Genomic DNA, 26086 nt, shown 5'->3' on the forward strand with positions numbered 1-26086 from the left:
AAGTCAAAATTTTCCTATGATCTGATCTGCATGTTCTCTTTAAAACAATGAGTTGAATTTAATGACATTGAAATATACACCAGCGTTGTAAGTGGGCCGGGTCATCCGGGTCACATTTTGTCCGGGTCAAGTGGGTCTTATCCACTTCACTGACCTGGATGAGCTCACGTGTGACTATAAGTTAACAAGCTCGATTGTATTGATGGAAATGCAGTTGTAAACACTCAAGAAACTTACGTGGAGCCACACCCATCATTCAGGAATATGCTTTGCTGTCTGTGCGGCGTATGTAGAGCCACGCCCACTTATCGGAATTGTACCAGCATTGCTCTGTGGGCATGCATGCATCACCAGATCTGTGTTGCTACTTGAAATGTAGGTAACTAACTTCTGGAAATTCTGTAGCTGCATGTAAACTTACGTGGAGCCACTCCCACGTAATAATATGTACATGGAACCATGCCCATTTGATAATACATAGCTACTCACTTCTTGCAGACAATTTTTATAGTGTAAAAAAATGTAGGGCTGACTAGTGGAACTTGTGGACTTTTAATGTAGCTCTTGGGGCACGCCTCTATTTTAATTAACCGGGTCACATGTGGGTCAGCCATCCGGATTACTACTCGGGTCAGTGGGTCAACAATACTGACCCACTTACAACGCTGATATACACTACCAGCACACTACATTTCCTCTAATTTTGTTAGGTATAGAACTGGTTGAGAAGAACTGTGAGTTTAGACTCTACAATACTACTAATCTATGAGTAATATGGTATGATTACATCAACAAACTATTACCTGTGGAGCTATGTTTTTTCTGATGGCAGCAAAGTTGGTGGAGTTGTGTACATTTTTACGTTGAAGTACAACACAAGCAGTACTCAGATCAAACAGTGGTCTTCCATGAACAAAACGATTCAGGAAATGTCTCTCTAGTGCTGGAATATCATACTCCACTTCAGTTCCTTTCCCACGTGTCAATGAATAGTGACAATGACTCATTACGATGGACATAAACTGCTGCTCATCAGCTACCAAGTAGCATTTCTGTAAATCCTTCAGAGGCAAAACTTGCTTCAAAGCTCTAGTTGTTATATTTATGTAGCAACTTATATTTAATGATAACAAGTAACTTACTTTATCTTAATTGTGCCATGATAGAATTCAATGAAGTCATTGTGTGTAGTGACTAAGAAATCTACTAATGCAGTACTACAAATACCCTTCCCAGTTGTGGTTGGAATAAGATATGCCAAAGGAATGCTCTGTGGTTTATCTGGCATTTTTATGATCAGTTCTTTACGTACCCTTCTTCTTCCTATGTATGCATACCACATATGTATAAAGCCACACCAAAAAAAATTGTTACCATGGTTTGGAAGAAATGAGTTTACTAGTTTCCAAGCTTTGTGGAAACTCTCAACCAGTTTGATTAATGAAGCATCTTCCTCTAAAGTAAGATCAGTACTTAATTCATGTAGTAAGTTACAAAGCAATTTTATTTACCACTTTTCAAATCTAACACTGTCATCTTGCTGGCTTCTTCCTCATCAACGGTATAATTGTATTGTTTGTAAAGAATTTGTTGTAGTTGAATAATGTCAGGTAAGTATTGCGTTGCTCTTAACTTGATCTCCTATATGATACAGTTTAAGTACTTCCATTAATACATGTACATATGAGTGCATGGAAGGATCACAGAGCTATGCTAATAGTAGCTAAAGCACATACAATAAGCACTTAGAAATGCATCAAATTACTTATAACTAATCTTCCTTACCCTATTTGTGCAATATGACCAGAATCAAATTTTCCTACTATATTATTGTTAAGTGACAGTAATAGAATATATATGCAGTGATAATCAGCTTAATAGCCATGGTTCACCTGGAATAAACAAGCTGTTCTACTACAACATATTAACCTGTTTTAAGAATTCCTTCAATAATGAGCATTCTGTTTTGAATTTTTGCTGTTCAATGAAAAATCCAAGGTGCTCAATTGTGATTCGGGATCGATATCTCCACATTGCTGCAGCTGGGTTATCATCTGTGTTCTTCTCATATGCAATCCGAAGCAATGCATTGTGAGCTATGAAAAGCAAATTATACCATATAAATTATTTCTCAAAGATTAAATACCTTGTCCGCTATTGTCAATAACTAATTCTTGAGCCCCTTTTAGTTTTGAAGTCATGTCATTTAGAATAGGAAGGATATATGTTGTGCTAAACTGTTTTTCCCAGTTTTGCCTTGAATCTTTAGATAGCAAATCAAAATTTGATCCTGAAGATAGGGTAAATAACTTCACTACACCTTGTTATGTTCTTTAAAGCAAACCTGACTGTGGGAAATCATGCATTCCTTTTAATATCAAGTGAATGATCAGTGTGGCATCATCTGCACTAATTCCAAGTACTTTTGATAACAGGTCAAGACCATATGTCAAATGTTCCAGAAAATATTGTGGCAAGTTTCCAGGTGTTACAGCGGGATGTACCACTTTAATCAAAACCTCAGCACTACCCTGAAACAGTTCAGTGCAGTATGTATTCATGAATACAACACAAAGAAATTCTTACTGTTACACAAACACTGCTCCATGTGAGGGCAGCATGCATGATCAGCCTGGTGATAGTACAAGCTACTGGTGACAAGTCTCTTTCTGGTGTTGCCTGTTTGCTGAGATGACAAACAGGTCCTAGCAAATGTCCTGTTTGAGTTGTATCTTCTCTACTCGTTTAGCACATAGATAACTAAATAATTAAATTTCAAATTTAGTTACCTTTTGTATTCAAAATTTCCTGCTGTAAGCTTGTGACGCTCACCACCAATTGGTGCACCACATTCACAAGTTGTAAGTTGCATGGGTCGACCACACTACAGCATGCAAAATATAGTTATACAACATCATCACCACATTTTATGTGATACAAAACAGTCATACAGGCTTGTTAATGGCAAGTATCACAAGTGCTTCTAACATGCATGGGCAAAAGTACACTTTACACCTTTTAAAAACTTTTCTTTACAGGAGTCGATACATGCTTGCACATGCAGTACTTTATTGCATTTAGCTACAGAACTTTGTGTGAGTGAGATCAAAGGAAAATGTACAGTTCATATTCAATAAATAATACAGTTGAGGTGTGAAATGTACTTTATAGACCCCCAAGTGTACTTTTTCGCTGCTGATTACCGAGTTCCAATATTCTACCAAGCTGTCCTGGGAGTTATTGACAATAAACTACAGTATAATTACTGTCATCATCATAATTTCATAACTGTACTTTTTATATGCTGTGAGTGCTATACACATAGTAAAACACATGGTGCTTGACCAAGTACGGAATGCTTTATTATTTGTATAGCACAAGCATGGCAATGCTTCAAATTATTTATGCTATGCTGTAATGGATTGAAGCCTAGTACATAAATGGCAACGTATACCGGTTGTGAACTTACACTACTATAGCCCAGGTGAGTGTCCAGTTGTACATTATGGCTAGTGTTTCAGCTTCCTTGTAGTGAACAACAAGCGCCTGTTATAGTTATGGTAAAACTTATTGATTTTCTTTGTACGCTGGTGGGTTGTTGACAACAAGCCGCTGATGCCTGCATTTTAATTACTACTTAATGCATTAATCAATTCCCTGACATCTACACCTTCTCCTACCTCTAGGGCTTTCACAGAGGAACTCAAGTTTGATGAGGCAAAATAATTTTTATTGGGTCGATCATATCCCCTATATAACCCATATAAAGAGGTAGAGATTTAACCAGCTTCTTTGCGTCAGTACATTGTGTTTCAAATCCTTTGCATTGCACCACCACACCCAGGGGTAGGGCATAACATCAACAAGTGCATTATTAATTTGAAGTTTTATCAAGTACAACTGGTGGGGTCACACCTCAACTTTGCTTTCTGGAAAATAAAGTGAACTTTTTCTTATGACACACATTCTAATGAATTCTGTATTCTGTAAAATTGGCTTGTGCAATCACGTTTAATTTTCAGATATACAATCACACATACATAAAGTATAAGACATATGTGGTGGATGACATGTACAGTGGGTGGTGAACATATAGGACTAGCAAACACATGCATAGGTCATCAGGGCAAAACATTTTTAGCCGAAAAAGCTCAGTGTTTACAAAGACACTGCAGTTGCTAGTTTTAGAAAAAGCACCATAAATGCTGCTTTAATGAGTTATTTAAATGAGAGGCAACCCTGTGCAATCTGATGTCAGAGTATTACTCAAACCTACCAGCATAGTAGATATGAATATCAAACAATAGAAGTGAAAGTTTAATTAACAAAGTTCATGAATCTAGTAATACACAAAAATTTACCTCAGTAACAACAAAAGGGTGACCATTTTTACATTCTGAAAAAAAGGAACAACGTTATAGCTAGCATATTCACTATAGTTCACTGCCACTTACTGTATATCCTTCCAACCTTTCCAGTTATGTCTGCAGTTTCAAACAGTTCATCGTGTGGCATCGTAGGAAAGTACATTTTCTAACAGTTTGCACAAACTAAGTATGTACAACACAAAAATAAAATTACTTGAATGGTTGAAGAACAGTTTGCAAGATGATACAGTGGGCCCAGTAATGTGTTATTTCCACTGTACATGAGCACAGTGGCTGTGTGAACCACAATAGCACAGAGTTGCTGGTCAAAGAGTTCCTTCTTTGGTGTAATTGTCAGCAGTGGGGAGGAGCACCCTTGAAAGTTGTAGATAAACTTAGTAGCCAATTTTGCAAGCTAAAAAAGAACAGTAATAAAATGATTCTTGAATACATACTAAATGAGTGCATACATCAGAGCCAGTATCAAAAACAGATGAGCAAATATGCTCCTCGAGGTTTGCCAAGACCTGTGATGTACATAAAGTAACATACAGTTGTCTCTCACTGTCATTTACCTGAACATCAAAACTTTCTGCAGCATTAACTTGTGGGTCTGTTAAATGACTCAAACTAACTGTGCTAAATAGAGACAGTAGTACAGGTCCCCCATCATCACTTGTAGGCTATTGTATACATGCATAAATGACTATACAACATGACTAATAATGTTCATTGACATACCTTCAGTGCTAACAATGCTGTGATTGCATTTTCTTCACGGGATGTAGTTAAACTATCTCTGATGTCAACGTAGCGTTTCCCATAAATCAAAAAGGGATCAACTGCTTTACTATCCTATACAACATTAGCTAATAAATGTAACAGTCATTATTCTTTTACCTTCATTTTGTCACGATCCTGTTGTATATGAGCTGGCATTACCCATGAAAAATCTAGACTTTCAACTTTATTACAAAGGGTCATAAATGTAGACATTCCATATTTACGCACAATGCTTTTCAATAGAAATTCAGCTACAAGCTGTGTTTCTTGATTAGAATTTTCATCTATTGCTAGACACAGTCTTTGAACTGAGCTTAAAAGTTTACCAGCAATTTTGGTATCATCTTGTGAGAGTATTGAAACACTTGCTGGATCAAGATAATAGTCATGAAGGACTCGAGCAACAGTAACTAGTGTGTACCTAAACTTTGCCACACTTTCCACATAATTTAAAGCCATTACGTTAACATTTTCATGAAAAATGTATTCTTTGCCAAACTCTAGTGAGTCCAATGCTAATTGAACAGTATCAGAAAAGGAACCACGACTGGCTTGTTTATGAAGAGAGTCCTAAAAATATGTAATCAATTCACAATTGTAAATGGTTATAGTTACCTCGAAGCACTGGACACACAACACAAGGAAGCTGGTGCCTTCTTTTACAACATCACAGGAGTTAGTAAAGTATGTGTGAAGATATCCTCGGATTTTGTCCATACTAAAAATATGAGACAGCACATATATAGTAGTACTTTACTAAATTGTACTTTTAATAGAGTTATTGTTTTGTCACAATACACATTATTTCACATATAAAATGCAATAAGTTTTGGCGCCTTCCACTTATGTAAATGTGGCCAGCTGAGCAAAGACCTGCCATGTTCACACATTCCTCAAATTTCTTTTTATTAATGAAGAGCAACAAAGATGTGGACAGCCAACATTTCAGCTAATTATGTTTACTAGTCCTGGAGCAACATGAAATTTGATTGTATGTACAACTACATGGAATAATCAAACAATAATAACTCACCACCGTATCAGACTATATACAAAGATGGAACATGGCTCAATATGTTCACCATGAACATTCAGATTCGTCAAAGTGCACAAACGGCAGTTTGAACAAAGAAATGAAACTTTATTTCTACTACGTATAATTACGTATCTCACATGCAGTTGGTGTACAAAAATAAAACAAAAACTAGTTTAATAGTTTTACACTTCACGATATGATGGTATATCTATTTAAGCCTTGTTTTTCAAAGAATTAAAATGTACACAGTTTTTTTTCTGTAGCACATGTGCTTTTCCCTGCATGATTAATTAGCAACTTTGGCAAACATGGCAGGATTTTACTTACATAGGTGGTCACATACAATTGTTGAACCATAATAAATTATGACACTTTCAACTTCCTTACTCATAATCCAACAACAACTGTAGTAAATAAGATCGAATTACTGGAGTGCTGTCAGCTTTGTTATCTTTTAAAGGTGATATCTGTTGGGTAGACCCTGAACTAGGAATGACTGTCTCAATCAGTTCAGCAACAAGCCCATCCTCTGGCACTGCTGACGTTGATGATACTGCAAATATCACTTCTGAGACTATCTCCAAAAACAGCATGCAGCAGGAATTTCTGGCTGGATCTCTAATCCTATAAATGAAAGACTTTACTTATACAAAGTATGTCAAAGTGTATGACTATAGTATATATCAAACCTTAGATCAAGGTGTATGAGATCATCACATGCATAACAGTCTATTGTCTTTTTCAACTTGTTGTATACTTGGAGCTTTGAAAAATCATGATCCTTTTGTAGGAACTAAATGCAGAAAGAATACACTGCAGTAAGCTGTACTGTATAAAGATGTATTATACAAAAGTAGCTACTACAATATTTAATAACAGTACCATATGCATGCGCAATGCATATCGTATCGTTGCTGCTGGAACATAGTCAATAGTGTATTCTACAAATATTTGTAGCACTCTTAATAACTGCCAATCTTTCCTAATAAAAAAAAAGAGAAAGTTAGATAAATGTGTTAATTACATTAGTACTTACTTGATTTGAATGCTAGCAGGTGACGATGCATGATTTTGAACTGCAGCACTGATGGTAGCATCAACTGTATTCTGATAATTACTAATGCTACGCAGCCATTGTTTGCAATAATCTGATGATGCGGACTTGAAGTTTGGCTTTAGTAGAGCCAAGACTTCTTGAACTGCATATAAGTCAATTCCCTGCCATACACATAAATCATTGTTAGATAAATATTCCATACACCACACCTAGATACTAAACCCATTTTCTAGACCCTTGCTCTTATCAGATTTATGGATTATTTATAGACATTTACGTTATCACCAAAGCACCTATTAAATCGACCTGCCATTTGCACTTACAATGTCCATCTCCTTTGCAGTGAAGTATGCTTGCAATCTACTGGACACAGTATTGTTAAGGGTTGTGATTTGCTTTAGATGCTGCAGCTGATCCTCAATTCTGTGATAAGCTTCATGTAATAGTATAATCGTATGTAGCAACACATTCTCAAGATTAGGTAGCTCATTCTGGACCATTTTTTGATGTTCATTATGAACAATCTGTTCAATTAACTGTCAATGTATTGCAGATGTGAGATAAAGGACAACAAATAGAAGTACTACCTTAGTGTCATCATTTTCTTGTGACAACCCACAAGTAAACAAGACAAAGTCATGAATGTAACGGTTGAATACTCCTTGAATATCATTACTACCAACTGTCATCAGTTTCTCAGCAATGGGCTTTGATTTGAGAATATTGTAGACATCCAAACTTCCTATATGTAAACATGTTTGCATACATTGCTTAACTAGTAATGATAAAACTATACAGTGCATGTACTATGCAATGAGGCTACGGTATGTAGTAACTAAAGTTTGGAAGAATATTCTGATATTCTATGTAAATATTAAACTGCAGTATGCTTCATAAATCATTAAGTATATTTACAAGCATCACAAATATATGCTTACTCTTAACTGCTGAGATTTTCCACTGGCTTTCTATACTGCTGATCAACAACCAAAAGAAAGGGAATTGGCATTCAAATGTAGCAAATATAGCATTGTTACTGTCAGAGTCAGCAAACTCTATCACAGTTGATACATCAACAATTTCTGGATCTCCAAATATTTTCAACCAAAGTGTAGTAATGACAGTATCTTCTATTAGTAGTAAATGTAGATTACAATACCTGTCTACAATGTTTAAAATATTGCTCAACGCAGTAGCAATGACATGGTCAACCCTTAGGGAAAGGGTATTGATGTAAGATCCACTCTCATGAAGTGATTTAGCATCTAATGCTTCTTTGATTGCCCAGGACTGCTTATATGACTGAGGTTGTATATCCTTTTTAGCTTTCAAATATTTAAAAATGTGCTGCAACAATGCTTTACAAAAGATTTGGTGATCAGTTGCTACAACAGATATACATCACATGTAAAGTATGCACTAAGATATCAACTTACAAGTTTGCTGGAGTGAATCTTCAGACAGGGTCTTATTAATTTGGCTATCATCACTGATCTGACCTTCTTTAACTAATTGTGATAATACATTAAACCTTCCCATGGCTTGTTCGACTGAGTCATTGCTGGATGGCAAAAGATATGGAAGAGAAACACAATGTTGTAATCTCCTTTGAAGCAGTTCTGTGTCACGACTGTAGCAGTCTGATAACAACTCATTCATTGGAGTGGTTAGAGCCTGTTCAATGGTGAATAGTGAATCCTTTGGTGGCATCAAGCTGTCCACATGATATGACTCCCATTTTCCACCTTGGAAACTGACAAACTTGGTACCACCATTTCTTCTGGGCAAGCCAATTATGAACACAACATGTGTTGTGTTGTTCAGATGAGCTGCTTGTGTTTTTTCATCAAGCACACGATAACGAGCACATGCAATAAGATCAATGTTCTTATGACCAGAATCACATTGAATGATTATTAAGTGATCTACTCCTGATTCTCTCTGGAAAACTGCCCTAAATATTATGTAAGTAAACATTCAATGGTGATAATGCACATTTTAAAGAATTAATTGTTTAGTATGTATATGCTATACTGCCTAGAGGGGGAATTGCTGTGCTACAGCAAAAATTTATGCATACTGAGAAAACTTACAGGTGCTAACTGACTTTCAAATATCCCAGTTAGCTAATAGTGGACTTCATCAGATACGTACATACATACATATTTTGTAGTAACTCATCAGAAACATTTTGGGTTGTTCTGAACTCTGAAACCATGTTAGATCTTGATTGTAACAAATACTGCCAAGTCATCATGGAGGAAGGTGAGTATTTTTTTAGTGATATATTATGGTAGAAAGTGTAAATCTTTGATGAGCCCTACTATACAGTACTGCTATACAGTATGATAAAGAACTTACTTGACTTTGTTACAAAAGTCCATTTCAGTGTTAAACTGCTGGAGTTTGAAAAAAGAAATCTGTTCTTTTGTAAAGTTGATAGACTTATGGAATGACAATAAGTCTCTACGCTGTAGAAGGGCACCATGTGTTGTTATCTGAATCACTATTCCTCCATCTGAAGAACAGCTGAGACATTTACCTAATAAACCATCCAGTGAAGAGTAGGAATGTATTTTGAAGTATGCTGCAGAAATTTTGTCCCATTTTGTAAACAGTTTAGAAAATTTGCTTCGAGCAACTGCATCTGGTGTGGCAATTTGTAGTAAGTAGTCCCTGCTTTTCAAAAGAGCCTTTAAAAATTACAGTAAATAATATACAACAACTTTATATGCAGAAGCATTACCTCTTTTTCCCACTGATTATTATCACTGAACTTTGTAAAGTCCACTTCTTGAAATACTTTGAAAACAATGGAGGCTGGGGTGTCCGCCTGATAACCAACAAAACTATCTCCTGCACTAAATTTACTAGCATCTCTATGAAGTATATGTGTGAGAAAATTAATACATGTGCATCTTGAAGATGATACAAAGTGAACTTACATCATTGTAGTTGAAATTTGTAAAAACTCTTCAACCCAATTTGTAATGTCCTTCAGTAAACCTTCTTGTTTATCAGTCAATATGGTTGAAGTCACAAGGTAATGTTTCTCAAGACGATTAATCAGAGGAGTAGGGAATTCCTCATATACTTTATCCTTTTCAGCAATTAGGACCAATCTAAATAATAACTGAATAACAAAATACTAGCATACAAATAACAAACTTGAAATCTGCATGAACTCTGCACTTGATTCTGTGGCTTTGCAACCCCAAATCAACATATCTTTTGTCTGACAAGGTGATGTAATACTAAAGAAATAGAGCATGTAGCAACAGTAAGTGCATGTATGAACAGAAATGAGTACCTTTGAATGACTAGTATCATTCTACTGAAAATAGTTTATAGACAAATTAAATAAGTACTAGTGAGCTGGATAATTAATAAAATTACCAGTGTGATATGCTGTCAATTAGCTGAATTTAAGTACATACCTCTTTTAAAGAAATGAAATGAGATAAAAGATCAAGGAGTTATATGACCAAAACCAGACATACAGAACTGTTTTACTATTAAGGTACAGCATTTTAGGCAGCATGCATCACTTTTGGGAGGATCCCTACTTAAACAGTATGGTATTGATAAGCACATTGTGGAAGGAACTCTTACATAACATTATTAAAGTATAGACGTACGGTTACCATGAACGCCACTATAGTGGCTCTAAATAAACAGACATGTACAAACCTCTGTAATATTTGCATATTTCAATGTACAGAGATGGGGTAGCATTTAATGGAATTCTTGATGAATAAGCTTTCAAAAGTGTTAGTAATTGAGTGAAGGGGAAGGCAGTAAAGGCCATTAATACTGATGCGCGTAATTCTTCTTCGAAACATTGATGCCCATATATTCTGCATACTTTGGTGTATGGACTTAAAATAAAATTTAACTGATTTGCCATGTCAAGATGGCAGCTAGTTTCTTTTAATAGCCCCACTTACTGCCAAGTCATGGATGATTTTCTACAACTGTGTAAAATTGTAATGGCGGAAAGTTCCAAAGTGTTGCTGGCAGTGCTCAGGTCTCCAGACGACGGTGATAGTCTTTGAAGCAATGATTCTGTTTAAGAAACGTGTAACAATGGTGAGCGATTCAGGCAATACAGGGCTAAAACTAACAATATAACAAACCGGAAGTATTTTTAAAGAATTTCCCAGGAGCCACAGGGTTGCATATTGTGCAGCCACTGGACGCTCTGGATGCCCATAAATGTATTGAAGCCATTGGGAAAATGACAATAACTGACTTTAAATATTCCATTACTCACAAAGCATATGGTATGTTCCAATTTTCTGTAGATGGATAGAAACTACATTGATTTTAATTTCGTCTCATGGTTGTCTGATGAAGGATGAGTGAGTTATGGAATCAAAAATTTGAAACAATGCTTTCCATGGCTGAAGTTTCTTCTTAACAGAACTGATTGCCAAAGGTTTTTAACAGATCATTTCATTGTTCACAATGCTACAATCGACCAGATGGGCTGACAAGCAAACACAATGTTTAGCAAGCCAGTAAACAGTGTCCAGATGTTCTTGCTCTTAGATTCTCACAGGTCCCTAGTGGGATACCATCCACAGAATTAAAAAATAATAATAGAAACAAATTTTTATTTGTGCGCTTCGACACCAGAATGCTTTTTTGTGTTCGACTTCAGTAGCTTGTAACTATCCAACCATATAACATACGATGAGCAGACAAGCACTTGATACAAAAACATGCTTAAAATTTAAATTAGTTTTGTTATTCATCTAAAAACAAGTTCCCAAAATTGGGCCTTTTGGGCTTTGGGCTTGCATATTTATGTGAACGCATCTGCGAAAACCCAACACAATAGCGCAAGCCTAAATTTACAGTATAAAGCATTGAATGCAATGGGTGAAATGTTTGAAAAAAATTTCTGTAAATTTTTTTGAATGCCTCTTTTGTAATGAAAGAAGGGACTAACAATGAAAGCCTGGATATCAGCCTATTCACCTAGGAGTTGCAAATTCTTTGTTTCGTTGCAGTAGACCCAAGTTATGAGCATTTGTTTATGTCACGTTGAAGCATTTGTATGCAATCAATTTTTCTTCATAAATTTTGCCTTTGTATACAGTGAAAAAAGGTGATAAAAGAACAAACTTACCCAGTAAATGATTTCCCTATTCATGGCAAACACAATGGTGAAAAGTTCAGCCCAGTACGTCAATCCGTTCATAAGTTACAACCGTTTTAGTAAGCACCTGCAATTTATTATCCCTATAACCTTCAAAAAGGCTAGTATGAAAAGGATGATATCAATAAAGCAACAAAATGGCTCCAATGATATTAATGCAAACAAAAATCTATTTCACACTATTCTGTCTTGCAGACTATATTATTTTTTTAACACTTGGCCATTTTAGAGTAGTATATGCACATACGTACATATAAATACCTTACACACTACAGAGAGGACCACAAAAGAGTAGGTGTGGCCCGCAAAATAACATCACCAAAAAACCAGCTCAATTTTCCCTGATGACGATGAAGCAGTATTGATTAAGCCCAAACCAAGCTTTCAGATCGACCTGAAACTTTCAACAAGTTGCCACGGAATTTTAAAAAAAGTATTATTAAATTTTAACAGAATTTTCTGACTGACTGACTGCCTGACTGACTGATGCCTTCAGACAAGTGTAACCCGATAACAGCTAAGGCTATAGGCATGATTTTTTCACTGCTTCACATCGCTTTGGCCTGAGAGGTGCTGTTTGGCATACCATAGTACATACAATGCATTCTTCATAAACTTACCAGTGTCCTCCTTGTGTCCCATTCATCTTTGCTGACAGCGAAAAGTGTCGATTTGGTGGTAGCACGTGATGTCCTTTGTAATGGAAATCGTCCATATTATTCATAGTGGCTATTTTGATTGCAGAGGTGCTTTACGAACAGTTCTTGATTCGTACTGCGTGTAACGGGTTTAACATAGCCAGCAACGAAGTGTAATGGATACCTCACTTTTCAGACAATAATTGATACAGTGGAACCTCTCTTAATGGTCACCTGAGTTGGGCGGTCGCCTCAGCACAACAGCCACGTGACTATGGTCCCAACCAATTCCCAATCAGTTTGTACAGAAATAGCTTGCATTAAGCAGTCACCTCTATAAAACGTATAACAGCCAGCTTTTGGAGTCCCAAACAGCACTTCATTATACAAAAATCCTCTCACAAAGCGGCCAGCAATAGCCATGATGGTGAGTAAGGGATGGTCTACAATTATCAGCTTTTTTGCAAGCGTACAAAGAGTACTCTTTTTTCTGACTCCCTCCCCCTAGCCAAAAGTGTACTGTATAAATGTTGACACATGAATGTATTGTATAGCAGAACAAACACATGGATATTTGCAGAATTGATGTATGGTGTTTGTTTTGTCTTTTAGGCAACTTATCATTTAGATGCTTTTGAAGCTGATACCCTGAAGGAAATGTTCCTACACACAGCAGGCATTAGTATTAACTTGATGCACATTTGCAAATGTGTACATACACATCATAGAAACAACTTGTTCTTGGCTATCTTTGATGTGTTCATACAAAACCATATCACTGGCAGTAGCAACAACAGTACTAGTCTGTAGGGTATTTTCACCATAGTCTGAGGTGGACTGGAGTCAGATGTGGGTACACTCTGCAGACAGGTTTTCTCTATGGGCAACCCACAACTACAACTATGTAGTGTGAACATTAATTAGTACCCACATAATCCAGCCTCCCATACCCAATAGTATTCCTAAACCGACAACAACACCTTCTGCAGGTACAAAACAACAGCAACAACCAGTGCAGCTAGATGCTACTCAATTGTAATCGTTTATCAGTGTTAATTGCTAGACTAAGACTAAAGAGAAATAAGTAAGTACTGTTACAAAAGGATATAAAGCCTGTAGTATGTGTTATCACGCTGATAACTGTTCTTACCTGTAGTTTGAAACATGAGGTTTATCTTTGCTTCAGCTTATAAAACCTCATTTCATTGGTAGCTAGCTAGCTAGCCCTGGCACCGTTTTCCAGAGTTCGCCAAAGTACACGTGTTGGCTTAGGCCCATGCATTAACAACATGAGCTCGCTTAGTCCACTGTTTAATTGGACACTGAATTGCATTAAGTAGCAGTAGGGCTTACTAGAACCTTATCACTGCATTCGGATTTCTTGCCAACTCACGTGATCAGCTTTTTTAGAAAGCGTACATGTGATTTTACCCCCTCCCCCTAGCATATGGTTTGTATGCTTGCAAAACGGCTGAAAATTATGAACCACCCCTAAACTAGTTACACTACTTTATACTTCCATAACGTTTTTATCATACAATACGATAGTACTGTATAGTAGGGACCACAAAGGAGTAGGCGTGGCCCACGAAATAACATCACCCAAAAACCAGCCTCAGTTTTCCCTGATGACGATGAGGCAGTATTGGTTAGGTAAAACTAAGCCCAAGCAAGCTTTCAGATTGACCCGAAACACTTCCAACAAGTTGTTACAGGATTTTTTATTTAACGGAATTTTCTACTGACTGACTGAGTAAGTAAGTAACTGACTGACTGATTCCTTCAGACAAGCGTAACTCGATAATGGCTAAGGCTACGGGCTTGATTTCTTCATTGTTTGACGTCGCTTCGGCCTGAGAGGTTCCTTTTGGCATACCGCAGTACATACAATGCATTCTTCATGGACTTACCAGTGTCCTCCTTTGTGTCCCATTCATTTTTGCTGACAGCAAAAAGTGTCAATTTGACGGTAGCACATGATGGTTTCCCTTCATAACAAATATCGTCCGTATTTTTTATAGTGGTTATTTTGATTGCAGAGGTGCTTTTTGAACAGTTCTTGATTTGTACTACTGTGTAACAGGTTGAGCATAGCCGACAATGAAGCGTAATGGATACTTTACTTTTCAGACGATAATTGATATAGCTGGGGCGTGCGGCACCATTTCTTTCTTTCGATATGCGTGGATTGCAGAGGTGCTTTTCAAACAGTTCTTGATTCAAAATGCTGTGTAACGGGTTGAACATAGCTGACAATGAAGCGTAATGGATACTTCGCTTTTCAATTGATATAGCTGGGGCGCGCGGCGCCATTTCAGATGTGGTATGCGTGGGTTCACCAGTCACAATAATTATTTGCAAAAAAGTTAACAAACAAGTACACAAAGTTTGGAATTTTCAACTAGAGTAGGAACCATAGCATTGAGCACAGTAGGGATATAACACTTCTTATTGTTTTACTGTGATTTAATATCGTGCACTACTCCAGCTTGTTTCAGTACATTTTATCGATGTGCTTATGGTCCCTACTCTAGTTGAAAATTCCAAATTTTTTTGTATACTTGTACTCAGAGTTGTGTTCTGTATAGATAAGCTTATAGCCACTCCATGGCTTTGTCTCATCATGTTATTCTAATTATAAAGCTCACCTCATGATATGTTGATTTTCTGAATTTACAATTTTGTAGTTACCAGCTAACTGTCTTTCTAGTCTAAAATAACAGTTAAACCACAGCTTCCCTGGCTTTGTGGCAATTAAGGTAGCCTAGTGATAATGTCTCCATACAGTGGCTTCTGGCTCTTATTGCTCATCCTTTCCACTACTTTGTTTATGCTTGCTATGGGTTGAAGTGTAGGCATGTGTGAGGAGAACCTTTACAAGCCTTGGTTTGTGGCCTATATGGCTGCTTTATAGAGGTTATTGAGTTACGCTTTAGACAGATTCCACTGTATAACTGAAGTACGCGGCACCATTTCTTTCTTTTGGTACGCGTGGACAGTGTTGGGACAGTTACTTTTTAAAGTAACTAGTTACATATTACATGCAACCGAACTATTTAGTTAGTTACATATTACCCATAACTATAATAATATTACTTACATCCTAGTGCGTGGGAGTATCAAAGTGCCGCGCTGGGTTATAACTACCATACAGCTAGACAGAGCGGCGCTGCTACTGTACGATATATTAGTTATCACCCAGTGATAACTAACTTATCACCCTGTTGCGGAGCCACTCAGTCTCTTTCGTGACATCATAATAACCGCGAATGGCATTGTTTACCAATGGAACAAAGACCCAAATAAGGAAATATTGATACAAAACACACCAATACAGCACTTAAAACTAGCTAAATCTTACAAGAAAACTGTTAATCCTTTACACAATAACACTACAAGTTACCAATACGATAGTTTAACAAATGTCAAGAATAGTCCGTGACGATTTTCGCTTCAGCAATCACTCCCAACGGTCACTATGGTGAAGAACTAATTTCCTCTAGCTTCATCGTTCTATCTCGGACTATGGTAGCCACTTGTTGGTCTTTATTTTTCTCTTGCACACCACGCGACACCACCATACCAACTTCTGACGAAGGCGAATCGTACCTGGAACCGCTGCTTCATAACACCGCCCTTCGCTACAGTTTGTAGGCAGTATGTAAGGTCTCTCTTGTAGCTATGGAGTAGAATCTCCACACAATTCGGACGAAATCTTGAGCACAGTGACAGCAACTCAAACCGGAACTTAATTTACTATCCGTAAACTTCTGCACACTCCTGCGCACTGGGATATAAAATAGTTATATCCCGTATACTCGGATGATATCATTGTTATTACACTCGTCCTCGGCTCCGCTTCGGACTTGTGTAATAACAATGATATCACCCTCGTACCGGGATATAACTATAACATATTATATTACTTTGTGTCCACAGCCTTAAGTGGGTTATTGCAAAAAGCGGCCTTGTGGCCTTTGGCCTAGTGGCTTTATGGCCTTAGATCTTGGTGATAATGAGTACATTAGTAGAGTGTGATACAGCTACTATATATATGCATTATTGTTGCCTTGTGTAGGCTTGTGTTAGACTCCATGCCAGCATAGAACCATAAGAGAGATTGATACTCTCTATAAATGCACCTATCAATGTTAGGCCCCTACCCCCCCAGTACGGGCCGGGGCCATGTGGCGACAAGGTGGGGATTTGACACCCTACAAGAGCAATAACCCCACTACTGGGGCCTAAGTGTTTGTCTAATCCCCTACCTACCCCCTATATTCCCCGAGGTATTCCCCCACTCCATGATCAGTTGACCTTGAAATTCAGTAATATATAGTTTTAATATAGATATAGCACATGCATGTCAAATTACAGAGATACACTCTCTTCTGTTCTGCCATGCCTGCAGACAATACACGTTAAGGTTTGGCTACGGGTCAATGTCACGTGATTTAACTAAATATAGCTACACAATTCGATTGTTATAAAAATGCTTGTCAAAAGCCCCACCACTGGGGGTAACTTTGTAGGTGAACTCCCGTATAAACCCTCTACAATCCCCTATGGATCCTGCACTGGGGGTACTGGGGGTTACAATTGATAGGCGCATGATACAACAGTCACCTACATGGTTTCAATAAAATACTCTAATAGAGCATTCATAAGTTAAGCTGTATGGCTGCATTTATATATGGCAAGAAATAACAGCCTGGCTTGTTTACTCAGTTGAATACTGCTACTGTGACTACCCATAGGTTATACAATCTATGGACTACCTTACTGAACCTCTACAATCTACATACCATGCTCTGTAGCTAGCTACTAGATGATCCATGAAACAGGCAGGCTGCAATATGAACAGGCCAACCATATTGACTCTACGGCATGTGTATATAGCTAGGATTCTACGCAAGACTACATTAGAAATATCACATAGTCTGTATGTCATGCTTAATTTGCGAATGCTCTATTAGAGTTTTTATCAGTTATTAAAACATGTAGATGACTGTTGTATTAGAGAGTATCGATCTCCCTTATGGTTCTATGCTGGCATGGAGTCTAACACAAGCCTATGTGAGGCAACAATAATGCATATAGTAGCTCTACTAATGTTCTCGTGATCACCAAGATCTAAGGCCACAAGGCCATAAAGCCATAGGCCACAAGGCTGCTTTATGCAATAACCCGCCTTAAGCTGTCGTGTGAAACTACCACCTTATCACGTGACATGATTACATTATTGGACAATGTGCAAATCTTGGTTATAAGTAAGAAGCTGGTGAATAAGCTTCATTCAGTAGACTTCATTACTTTGTTGTGGCTAGGCGTTACTCAGTGGATCACTAACGAGATTAGTAACTTTGTTACTTGTACTAATAATTTTACGTAATATTAGACTCGTTACAGTAACTATATTACTTAGGTAATGCATTTCATTTGTAAGTAAAGTAACTTGAGTTATATTACCTGTTTTTATAGCATATTTTGTTATATTACTTAATTACCACAAAAGTAATAATATTACGTAACGTGATACTCCCAACACTGGCATGGATTGCAGAGTTGCTTTTCAAACAGTTCTTGATTTGAAATGCTGTGGAACCGGTTGAATATAGCTGACAACGAAGCGTAATGGATACTTCACTTTTCAGACAATAATTGATATAGCTGAGGTGTGCGGTGCCATTTCAGATGCGGTATGTGTGGGTTCACCAGTCATAATAATTATTTTAAAAAGTTAACAAACAGTACTGTTTACCTGATTTAGTACATCATACAGACTTTCATAAAGGTGCTCAAGGTTAAGAAGTATCACAGTTCTCCCTGTGTCCATACAAAACTTGATCTGATTAATGTTTCTACAAACCTGAGTAAATATTAAACAACGGAATGATCAAATTACAAAAGAAACTATACAAATACAACTTTTCATTTTTAGTATGCAATTACCGTAGAGTCGGGTTGTTAAGCGCATATTATTTATTAAGCGCATACACATTTCTTGTAATTAACCATAGACGTTAAGCGCACACCGCGAAATCGATGATAGAGCTGACACAGCAAGAAAACGGCTAGAAAAGCTGAAAGTACTGAAAAATCAATGTCTCCTCAAGTGCTTATGCCTCCCTTGAGGTTTCTCTTCACTATGTATACAGCAAATCAGCCATCTGGATTGTGATAATCTCGTTCATCATGAAGGATTTCACCCAGAACTGGAGTCAAATATCCTTACATTCTGGCATGGTGATTGGCACAAACTAGCAACTACTCAATCACAATGTAGTGATTCCATGCTACATTCACCATAATTATTTATTAGGCATATGCGCCTAACAGATAGTATGATTTTTACAATATGCTTTCTCCGAAAATTATAAGCACATGCATTTAACAACCCGACTTTACGGTATACCACAGTAATGAAAACCTTAAATAGTAAAATTTAAGCTAAGTCTGCATGGTGTTTGTAGAAGCCCATTGTTTGCAAGGGCATATAATGGTGGAAGGGTGTTAGAGTTGGGGGTGCCCAAAATTTGTTGGTAGTAGTAGGTGCACAACATAGCTATAGGGGGTCTGGAGGCATGCTTCCCCCCAAGGAAAATTTTGAAAATTAGGTGTCAGGATGTTTGAATTTTTCAGTGGTTTTACTTAAGTACTGCTCATTTTAATGCATGCTTGACTGTTGTATTAGAGTGACTGCTCTATTGGGGTGACTGAGTATATCTCAGACCAGTTTCAGGAAACATTGCAGTTCACGTGATGACTATTGTACAATCTTTGAATTGGGGGTGATGGAGCACCCCCACTGCCACCTCTTCCGCCGCCTATGATGTGTCCATACATGTGGTTACCTGTGTATAGTTTAAGTCTTCAGGAAAACTGCTACCAAACAAGATCAGTGGATCATGATCTAGAAGATTAGCTTGTTGTAATATTCTCAAAGCACTGTAGTTCTCAGTGAGAAACAATAAGTATCGAGTCTCTCTAAACAACACATCAAACTTAATGAAGCATGTATTAACACATAATAATTTCTTATTACCCATGCCATGATTTGTCTTTAGATTGGAGACTTGTTTTGATCAATCCATGTGAAGAACAGCTGTAACTCTGCAAAACAATGACAATAAACAAAGCAACAAGAATCAATCTTTATGTACTTCTATATCACTAGCATGCTGCTCAGAAATTATCAAGTTGGCTGGAATATTTATCAAAAATCTATCAACCATCTCATCAACATTCTCCTTTCCACCAAAATTTCTTTTCAAACAATGTTGAAGTTGATTCATAGTTAAGCATTTTCCAGTGTTCTGAGATATCCAGTACATCATCTTGATTAAACTAATATGTAATGACATAGAGATGTCAGCCCTGTATTGTACACAAACATGTAAACGTACCTGTAAAAATCACGAAGTCCGAAAAACTCTTTCTCAGTTTCTGCCTGTTTTTCACATATTTTTGTGTATGCTTTGGCAAATGGTTCGAAGAACCGTTCCAATCTTTCGCACACTTCGTCACTACCACTTGAGCAACAGATTCCCCTAAAATTACATTAATCACAAATCACCGCATAGCAGTACTTGTTAGTAAGAATCACAATAGTTTGCAATTTCCCTTAAAAGTTATCACTAGAACTCAAGTTTAACCCATTGACAGTTGAATTTCAGGCAACCTATAACCAAACTGTTTTAAAATACTCAGCACACATATCCTGCAATTATTTATCATAACCTATGGTTTATATTTTTACAACAAAGTTAGTACAAAACAAGCTCTAAAATTGGTATAACCGACATAAACAAACAACAGAATTCCAACTAGTTTGGGAGGGGTCTGATTATCCGAGAAATGGGACCTCTCTTGGTGTGTCAGTTTGAGTACTGCTATGAACCACATACATGAAACAACTTGTTCCTTGTGTGATCTATGATCCCACACGTCACCATATGATGGCTATACAACTGTTAAAGGGTTAAATCAACCATCCATCAGTTTGATGCTACTGTTGGACAAAATCAATTAAGTCCCACATAACTATCCAAAGAGCATATGTACATGGATTCAAAAACATCACTACTTCAATGAATGGACCTTCTAGCGTGACTGTCTTCTATACCGTATAGCGGGTTATTTTCGAAACAGAAATTTTAGCACAAGAAGCAAAATCTGAATTTCGAAAGATTTTAATTTCGAAGAGTGCATATTTCGAAGTCCGGATGGATTTCAAATAAACGGAAATCTGTGTCACAAATTATGAAGATGCGTGAATGTTTTCTGAAAACTGACTATACTGATGGAACAATCCCCATTCCTGTCCACCGGAGAGAAGACTGAGGGAGTCTCGGGTGGAGTGAATTCACTGGCACGATCACGCTCTATCATAGCTAGCTATCCTACCATAGATTTTAGAGCAGACGGCATCAATTCCCATTCTGGAACCTGTTTTCTGGTTATTGGTACAGTAATGATACAGTTTACCCATTATCATCAGCAATACAACTCGAAGAATACACGAATGAATCGCCGAAAGTTGGACGGTTGCTTTCACTTGTGGGAATTTATTTTCGGAAAACAACCGGACGTGGGAATTTATTTTCGAAGAGAAGGGCCTCTTCGAAATATCCGAAAATAAAAACCTTTCGAAAATTACCAGCTATACGGTATAACACAAAAAATGCTTAGGACTTAGCTTTCTCCACCTTTCGTGCCAACATGCACATTTTATTAAGCTATTGGCACAAGTTGTGTGCCAATAGCTTCATCAGTATTGTAACAAAAATAAATCCACAATTTGGACCACACTTACAGTTGAAACAAGTGCAGTGATAGCAGCTGTGTATCTCCATACCATATAGCAGGAATGTTTGTCAGTAGGAAACTTACGTGATAAGATTTTGGTGAGAAAAGGTTTGGCTAATTTGTTAGTAGCTAATACAGATTTGTAATGGACAAACAATTTTTAGTGTGGGGAAACACCCCTTACTTGCCACCAAACTTTCCTACTGTATGGTATTTATACATAGTCACATGCAGACGCTGTAGTTAACAATTACTTTTACACTTGCAATAAAAATATAGCCTACTTTGCACTTAAAACTAATTCCTCTACACCAGGATCATCTCTTGTTACCATTATTCCTCTATTCATCTTGGCTGGATCTAGTGCCCAGTTTGAAATGCCAACAAAAGCTACTCTATCTGCAATCTAATGGAAAGAATTACATTAAAATTAGTCTAAGGTTTCTGACAATTAAACACACTAACAATACAAATTTGGTTTTATAAATGAATGTAAATTGCACGTAATATAGTAGTAATGTATTCATTAAAACTTATTACATCATTAGATCCAGTGGTTCCATCTTCAAGCAGAGGGTGCAGAGTTTTCAAAGGAAGACTGGGTGAATCTTCAGCCAGTCCAACTTCATCTAACACAACTACAGAGACACAATTTTGTCCTTTCTTTTTCTCCTGAAATTTCGTAGCATTGTTAAACACTTCCAAAATGGTTTCTGAAGTAGAGTGCTGACTGCATTGATATGAAAACAGTTGAACCTAATTTATTAAGCATAAGAGATGATACAATTACACTTATTTGATAGCTCTTGTACCTGCTTGAATTCTCTAAATAATGGTGAATAAGATGCAGCACCTTGCATTGAGTCAGCCACAATAGATTTAGCTAAAGATTTAGAACTGCCAGGCTTCCCCACTAGAAACAAAGGAATTTTCAGCTCAATACAAACCACCATCATAAAAACATTCTCTCTCAGAGCAGTATTGCGAGCAATATTTGGTGGTAGCTTCATGTTGTTTAAAAACACCTCTTGGCACCTAATTAAGGTTATGAATTAACAACTTTTAATTAATATACAGTACAAACAATACACCAGTACTTTATAATTTCTTTCTTGAACACTGTATGTGGATCATCCACATTAAGAATGAACAAGGTAGTCATTAAAAATGAAGAAATTAAAAGCGGTGAAATAAAATCTTCAAATTCTTCCCTACGCTGTAATTTAGCATAGTAGCACACTGCAATTGATAAAATTAATGCTCTTGTTTGACGATTACATCCCCGCAACTGTGAAGTAGTTATATATGTTTATATTGGCATAAACCAATGTAACATACGATATTGTCTTTCTGGTACTGAGGATCTTTCTCAATATGAGGTAAAACTGAATGGAACCACTCCAACACTATCATAGTTCTCTCAATATCACGCAAGCTGACAAAGCTACACTCATCCTGCAACAGACAGTTGTATAGAAATAAAAGAATATACAAAATTTATTGTAACCTTTCGTTCTCTCATGTAGTTCTGACAAGCCATTAAAACTTCAGTCACCTTGGTAACATCAAGTGATTTAATCCTTGTTTTCTATAAATATTCTTCACATGATTCATGTACATTAATATACAAATACAACATACATATCTTTCAACAATTTTCTTAGTGTACTGTTGCTCAGTTTTGCTGCTCAGCTGACCAAAGTCATACACCAGTGACTGCATGCTAGATGGAAGGTCAAGAACACGGTACACCAGATGTCGTAAGGGAATACATCCTGTGAAACAGCTGAGCTTGAAAACAGGGAACATGGAATATAATTAAATCATACCAAGTTTCTGCTTTGTGTCAACTGACTGGATAAAATACCCTAAACCAGCATTTTCCAGTTTGGTAATCATATCTTGGGAGTGTCTGAAAAACAGCAGTATAATAAGCAACAAGCAGGTACATGGTACTGCTCACCTTCTATATGGATTACAGGCTGCAATAAACCTGACATTTTCTTCAATAGGTTCACCCCTAATTCGTTTATCACACATCACTTCCTTTATCAAACCTATAGCTTCAGTAGTGTTGGCCTCATCAAAAAACATTACAGTCTCCAAGCCATCCTTGACATTCCTCTTAGCTAGTTCTCTGGCTTTATTCACTTCTTCAATTATATCATCTTCTGTAACACCACCATGGACCTACCACAAACATTACAATGCAACTATCATAGATTTATCAGTCATGGTGGGCTTGATATGATGCACATTCAGTAAGCAATTTGAAAGTGTGCTCTTTCATATCGTAGGGACTGATGCTCCCAACCTGACCCGATCCCCTACACCAATACCAGGTTGCTACACCTACAATTACCTTCATTATCACTAATGTTCTAGAATCTGGGGAATTCAGAGACAGTAGTTCACACATGTACTTGATCAATCTGGTTTTCCCACAACCTGTTTCACCCATCAATATGACAGGAATATTACACCTATGGAAATATAAGCAAGTTGTACATATTTTCAAATATATACATACCTAAAGCGCATCAAAATGGCCATTATTTTCTTGGTGTTATCAGCAGTCAACACATAAGAACTGTCAGGATATCTGTAAAGTATTTCAGTGTTGATTCCCATAACTGTTAGTAGTTTTATCAGCAGCTCTTCCCTGTAGAGGGAGATATATACATCAACATAGACCTAAAGTGATTAATCATTGGTTATTACTGTTATTGTGAACAAAGTTTCTTTGTTGGTCAAAGTTAGCATATTACATCATATTTTGATAGATAAGGTACTGTATTGAAAATACTCCACATCCATCATATCTTTGAGTATTACACATTTTATGTAATTTTTGCTACCCTAGTACAGTACTTACTGATTGTTGGAGCCATCATCTTTAAAAGTTACTTGCTGTGCTCGAAGTCCTTTACTTAGGTCAGCAGATAATATTCCTCTGTGAAAGACTTCCTTAGTGACCGGGTCAATCAAATCACCTCTATCTGTGGCACAGAACCCAACAAAGGTAAAAGAAGTATGGTCTTGGTTGAAAAATATGTAAGGATGAACACTAAAAAAGGTACGAAAACACATTAAATTTTACCAATTAAACCACACTGTTCGTTCTCACTTGCGATTCCAAATTCTGCTAGGATGAAACTGCAACTGCTCAATAACCATTGTATTCATTGCAAAATAGTTTGCATCTTCAGTGTCACTAGATTCAGTTGATGCCACGCTGCTTGGAATAGCACTTAAAATACTTTCACTATGTGATATAGTTTCTTTATATTGATGTGAGTCAGCTGGAATAGAAATAGCTTTTGTTGGAGTAGAAGTGGAAAGCACTTCATTTTCAAATACCGAAGATGAATCTATTGAAACATTAGAAGTTACTATTGGGTCTATTGGAACAGTATCAGATGTTGATGGTACAGACATACGATCATGTGGAGACTGTTGGTAAAGCATACCAACACTGAAAACCTGGACACTCCTCATTGCGATTCTTAAAGATGGCACTGCAAAGTCCTAGTAATAAATATATTTGTTGGTATGTTAAACTATTTATTGAATATATTTCAATGTACAATTGTGACTGGATATGCTAAAACATTATACATAATAGCGCAAGATTAAATTTTACAGTATATGCGTATAAAGTATTGTTTACAAAGGTTAAAATATTTTTGGAAAAATAGGGCTGAAACAAGTACTGCAAATTCTCAAGTACTCATTAAGGAATTTGGTACTCAGATAATAAAATTGGTACCTGGATACTCTTTAAGATCATGTGACCCAGCTCACATGATGTATTTGTCACCAACAAGGCTGTAGAGTTTAATTGGTTTCTTAATAGAAACACTAACATCTAAGGATGCAGCTATAGGCAGGTGAAGCAACTACCTAACCAAAATTAGTATTGGAGACTAAAATGAGAAACTAAAGTTGGACATTTTAGATGCATTGAAACAAAGTTTATAGAAATTTATATGCTATTTAGCTCAACTTACCATATACATTAGTAAGAGTCCATCCAGGGGCAGCTCTAGGGTAAACTTATCACAAACTGGTAAAGCAAGATCGAGATATCCTAATAGAGCACTCACCCTAATACAACAGTCAACCACATTTTAATAATTGTTTTTTCAAAAACTGCTGCTCTCAACCTCATAAGGGTCTAACATTCACAATTTCTCTAAGGGAGCATACCCCCAGATCCTCTAGACTGATAGG

At 36.9% G+C, this 26086-nt stretch overlaps 1 protein-coding gene across 1 annotated transcript in view; it reads right to left on the reverse strand.

Moving 5' to 3' along the window:
- The window catches only part of LOC136251027 (E3 ubiquitin-protein ligase rnf213-alpha-like), a 101913-nt gene that overhangs the window by 1647 nt on the left and 74180 nt on the right, over positions 1 to 26086 (reverse strand). The window contains exons 30-76 of the mRNA XM_066043408.1: positions 24981 to 25381; positions 24729 to 24920; positions 24384 to 24515; positions 24216 to 24336; positions 23817 to 24043; positions 23683 to 23765; positions 23495 to 23628; positions 23361 to 23441; positions 23192 to 23308; positions 22951 to 23141; positions 22666 to 22888; positions 22394 to 22609; positions 22138 to 22259; positions 20452 to 20595; positions 20209 to 20392; positions 20091 to 20158; positions 19900 to 20032; positions 18807 to 18914; positions 10412 to 10497; positions 10189 to 10365; positions 9990 to 10122; positions 9605 to 9936; positions 8680 to 9197; positions 8182 to 8628; positions 7831 to 7985; positions 7567 to 7779; positions 7223 to 7404; positions 7069 to 7168; positions 6876 to 6979; positions 6574 to 6810; positions 5766 to 5868; positions 5268 to 5720; positions 5109 to 5222; positions 4943 to 5050; positions 4838 to 4894; positions 4582 to 4782; positions 4455 to 4533; positions 4362 to 4396; positions 2790 to 2884; positions 2587 to 2737; positions 2345 to 2531; positions 2147 to 2290; positions 1930 to 2096; positions 1512 to 1641; positions 1375 to 1455; positions 1143 to 1323; positions 804 to 1089 (exon numbers count right to left, since the gene is read on the reverse strand). Coding sequence (XP_065899480.1) covers positions 804 to 1089; positions 1143 to 1323; positions 1375 to 1455; positions 1512 to 1641; positions 1930 to 2096; positions 2147 to 2290; positions 2345 to 2531; positions 2587 to 2737; positions 2790 to 2884; positions 4362 to 4396; positions 4455 to 4533; positions 4582 to 4782; positions 4838 to 4894; positions 4943 to 5050; positions 5109 to 5222; positions 5268 to 5720; positions 5766 to 5868; positions 6574 to 6810; positions 6876 to 6979; positions 7069 to 7168; positions 7223 to 7404; positions 7567 to 7779; positions 7831 to 7985; positions 8182 to 8628; positions 8680 to 9197; positions 9605 to 9936; positions 9990 to 10122; positions 10189 to 10365; positions 10412 to 10497; positions 18807 to 18914; positions 19900 to 20032; positions 20091 to 20158; positions 20209 to 20392; positions 20452 to 20595; positions 22138 to 22259; positions 22394 to 22609; positions 22666 to 22888; positions 22951 to 23141; positions 23192 to 23308; positions 23361 to 23441; positions 23495 to 23628; positions 23683 to 23765; positions 23817 to 24043; positions 24216 to 24336; positions 24384 to 24515; positions 24729 to 24920; positions 24981 to 25381 — 8133 coding nt within the window. The remainder of the gene's footprint in view (positions 1 to 803; positions 1090 to 1142; positions 1324 to 1374; positions 1456 to 1511; positions 1642 to 1929; positions 2097 to 2146; positions 2291 to 2344; positions 2532 to 2586; positions 2738 to 2789; positions 2885 to 4361; positions 4397 to 4454; positions 4534 to 4581; positions 4783 to 4837; positions 4895 to 4942; positions 5051 to 5108; positions 5223 to 5267; positions 5721 to 5765; positions 5869 to 6573; positions 6811 to 6875; positions 6980 to 7068; positions 7169 to 7222; positions 7405 to 7566; positions 7780 to 7830; positions 7986 to 8181; positions 8629 to 8679; positions 9198 to 9604; positions 9937 to 9989; positions 10123 to 10188; positions 10366 to 10411; positions 10498 to 18806; positions 18915 to 19899; positions 20033 to 20090; positions 20159 to 20208; positions 20393 to 20451; positions 20596 to 22137; positions 22260 to 22393; positions 22610 to 22665; positions 22889 to 22950; positions 23142 to 23191; positions 23309 to 23360; positions 23442 to 23494; positions 23629 to 23682; positions 23766 to 23816; positions 24044 to 24215; positions 24337 to 24383; positions 24516 to 24728; positions 24921 to 24980; positions 25382 to 26086) is intronic.

Source organism: Dysidea avara, chromosome 3 (genome assembly GCF_963678975.1).
Source record: "Dysidea avara chromosome 3, odDysAvar1.4, whole genome shotgun sequence".
In the NCBI taxonomy this organism is placed as follows: Eukaryota; Metazoa; Porifera; class Demospongiae; order Dictyoceratida; family Dysideidae; genus Dysidea; species Dysidea avara.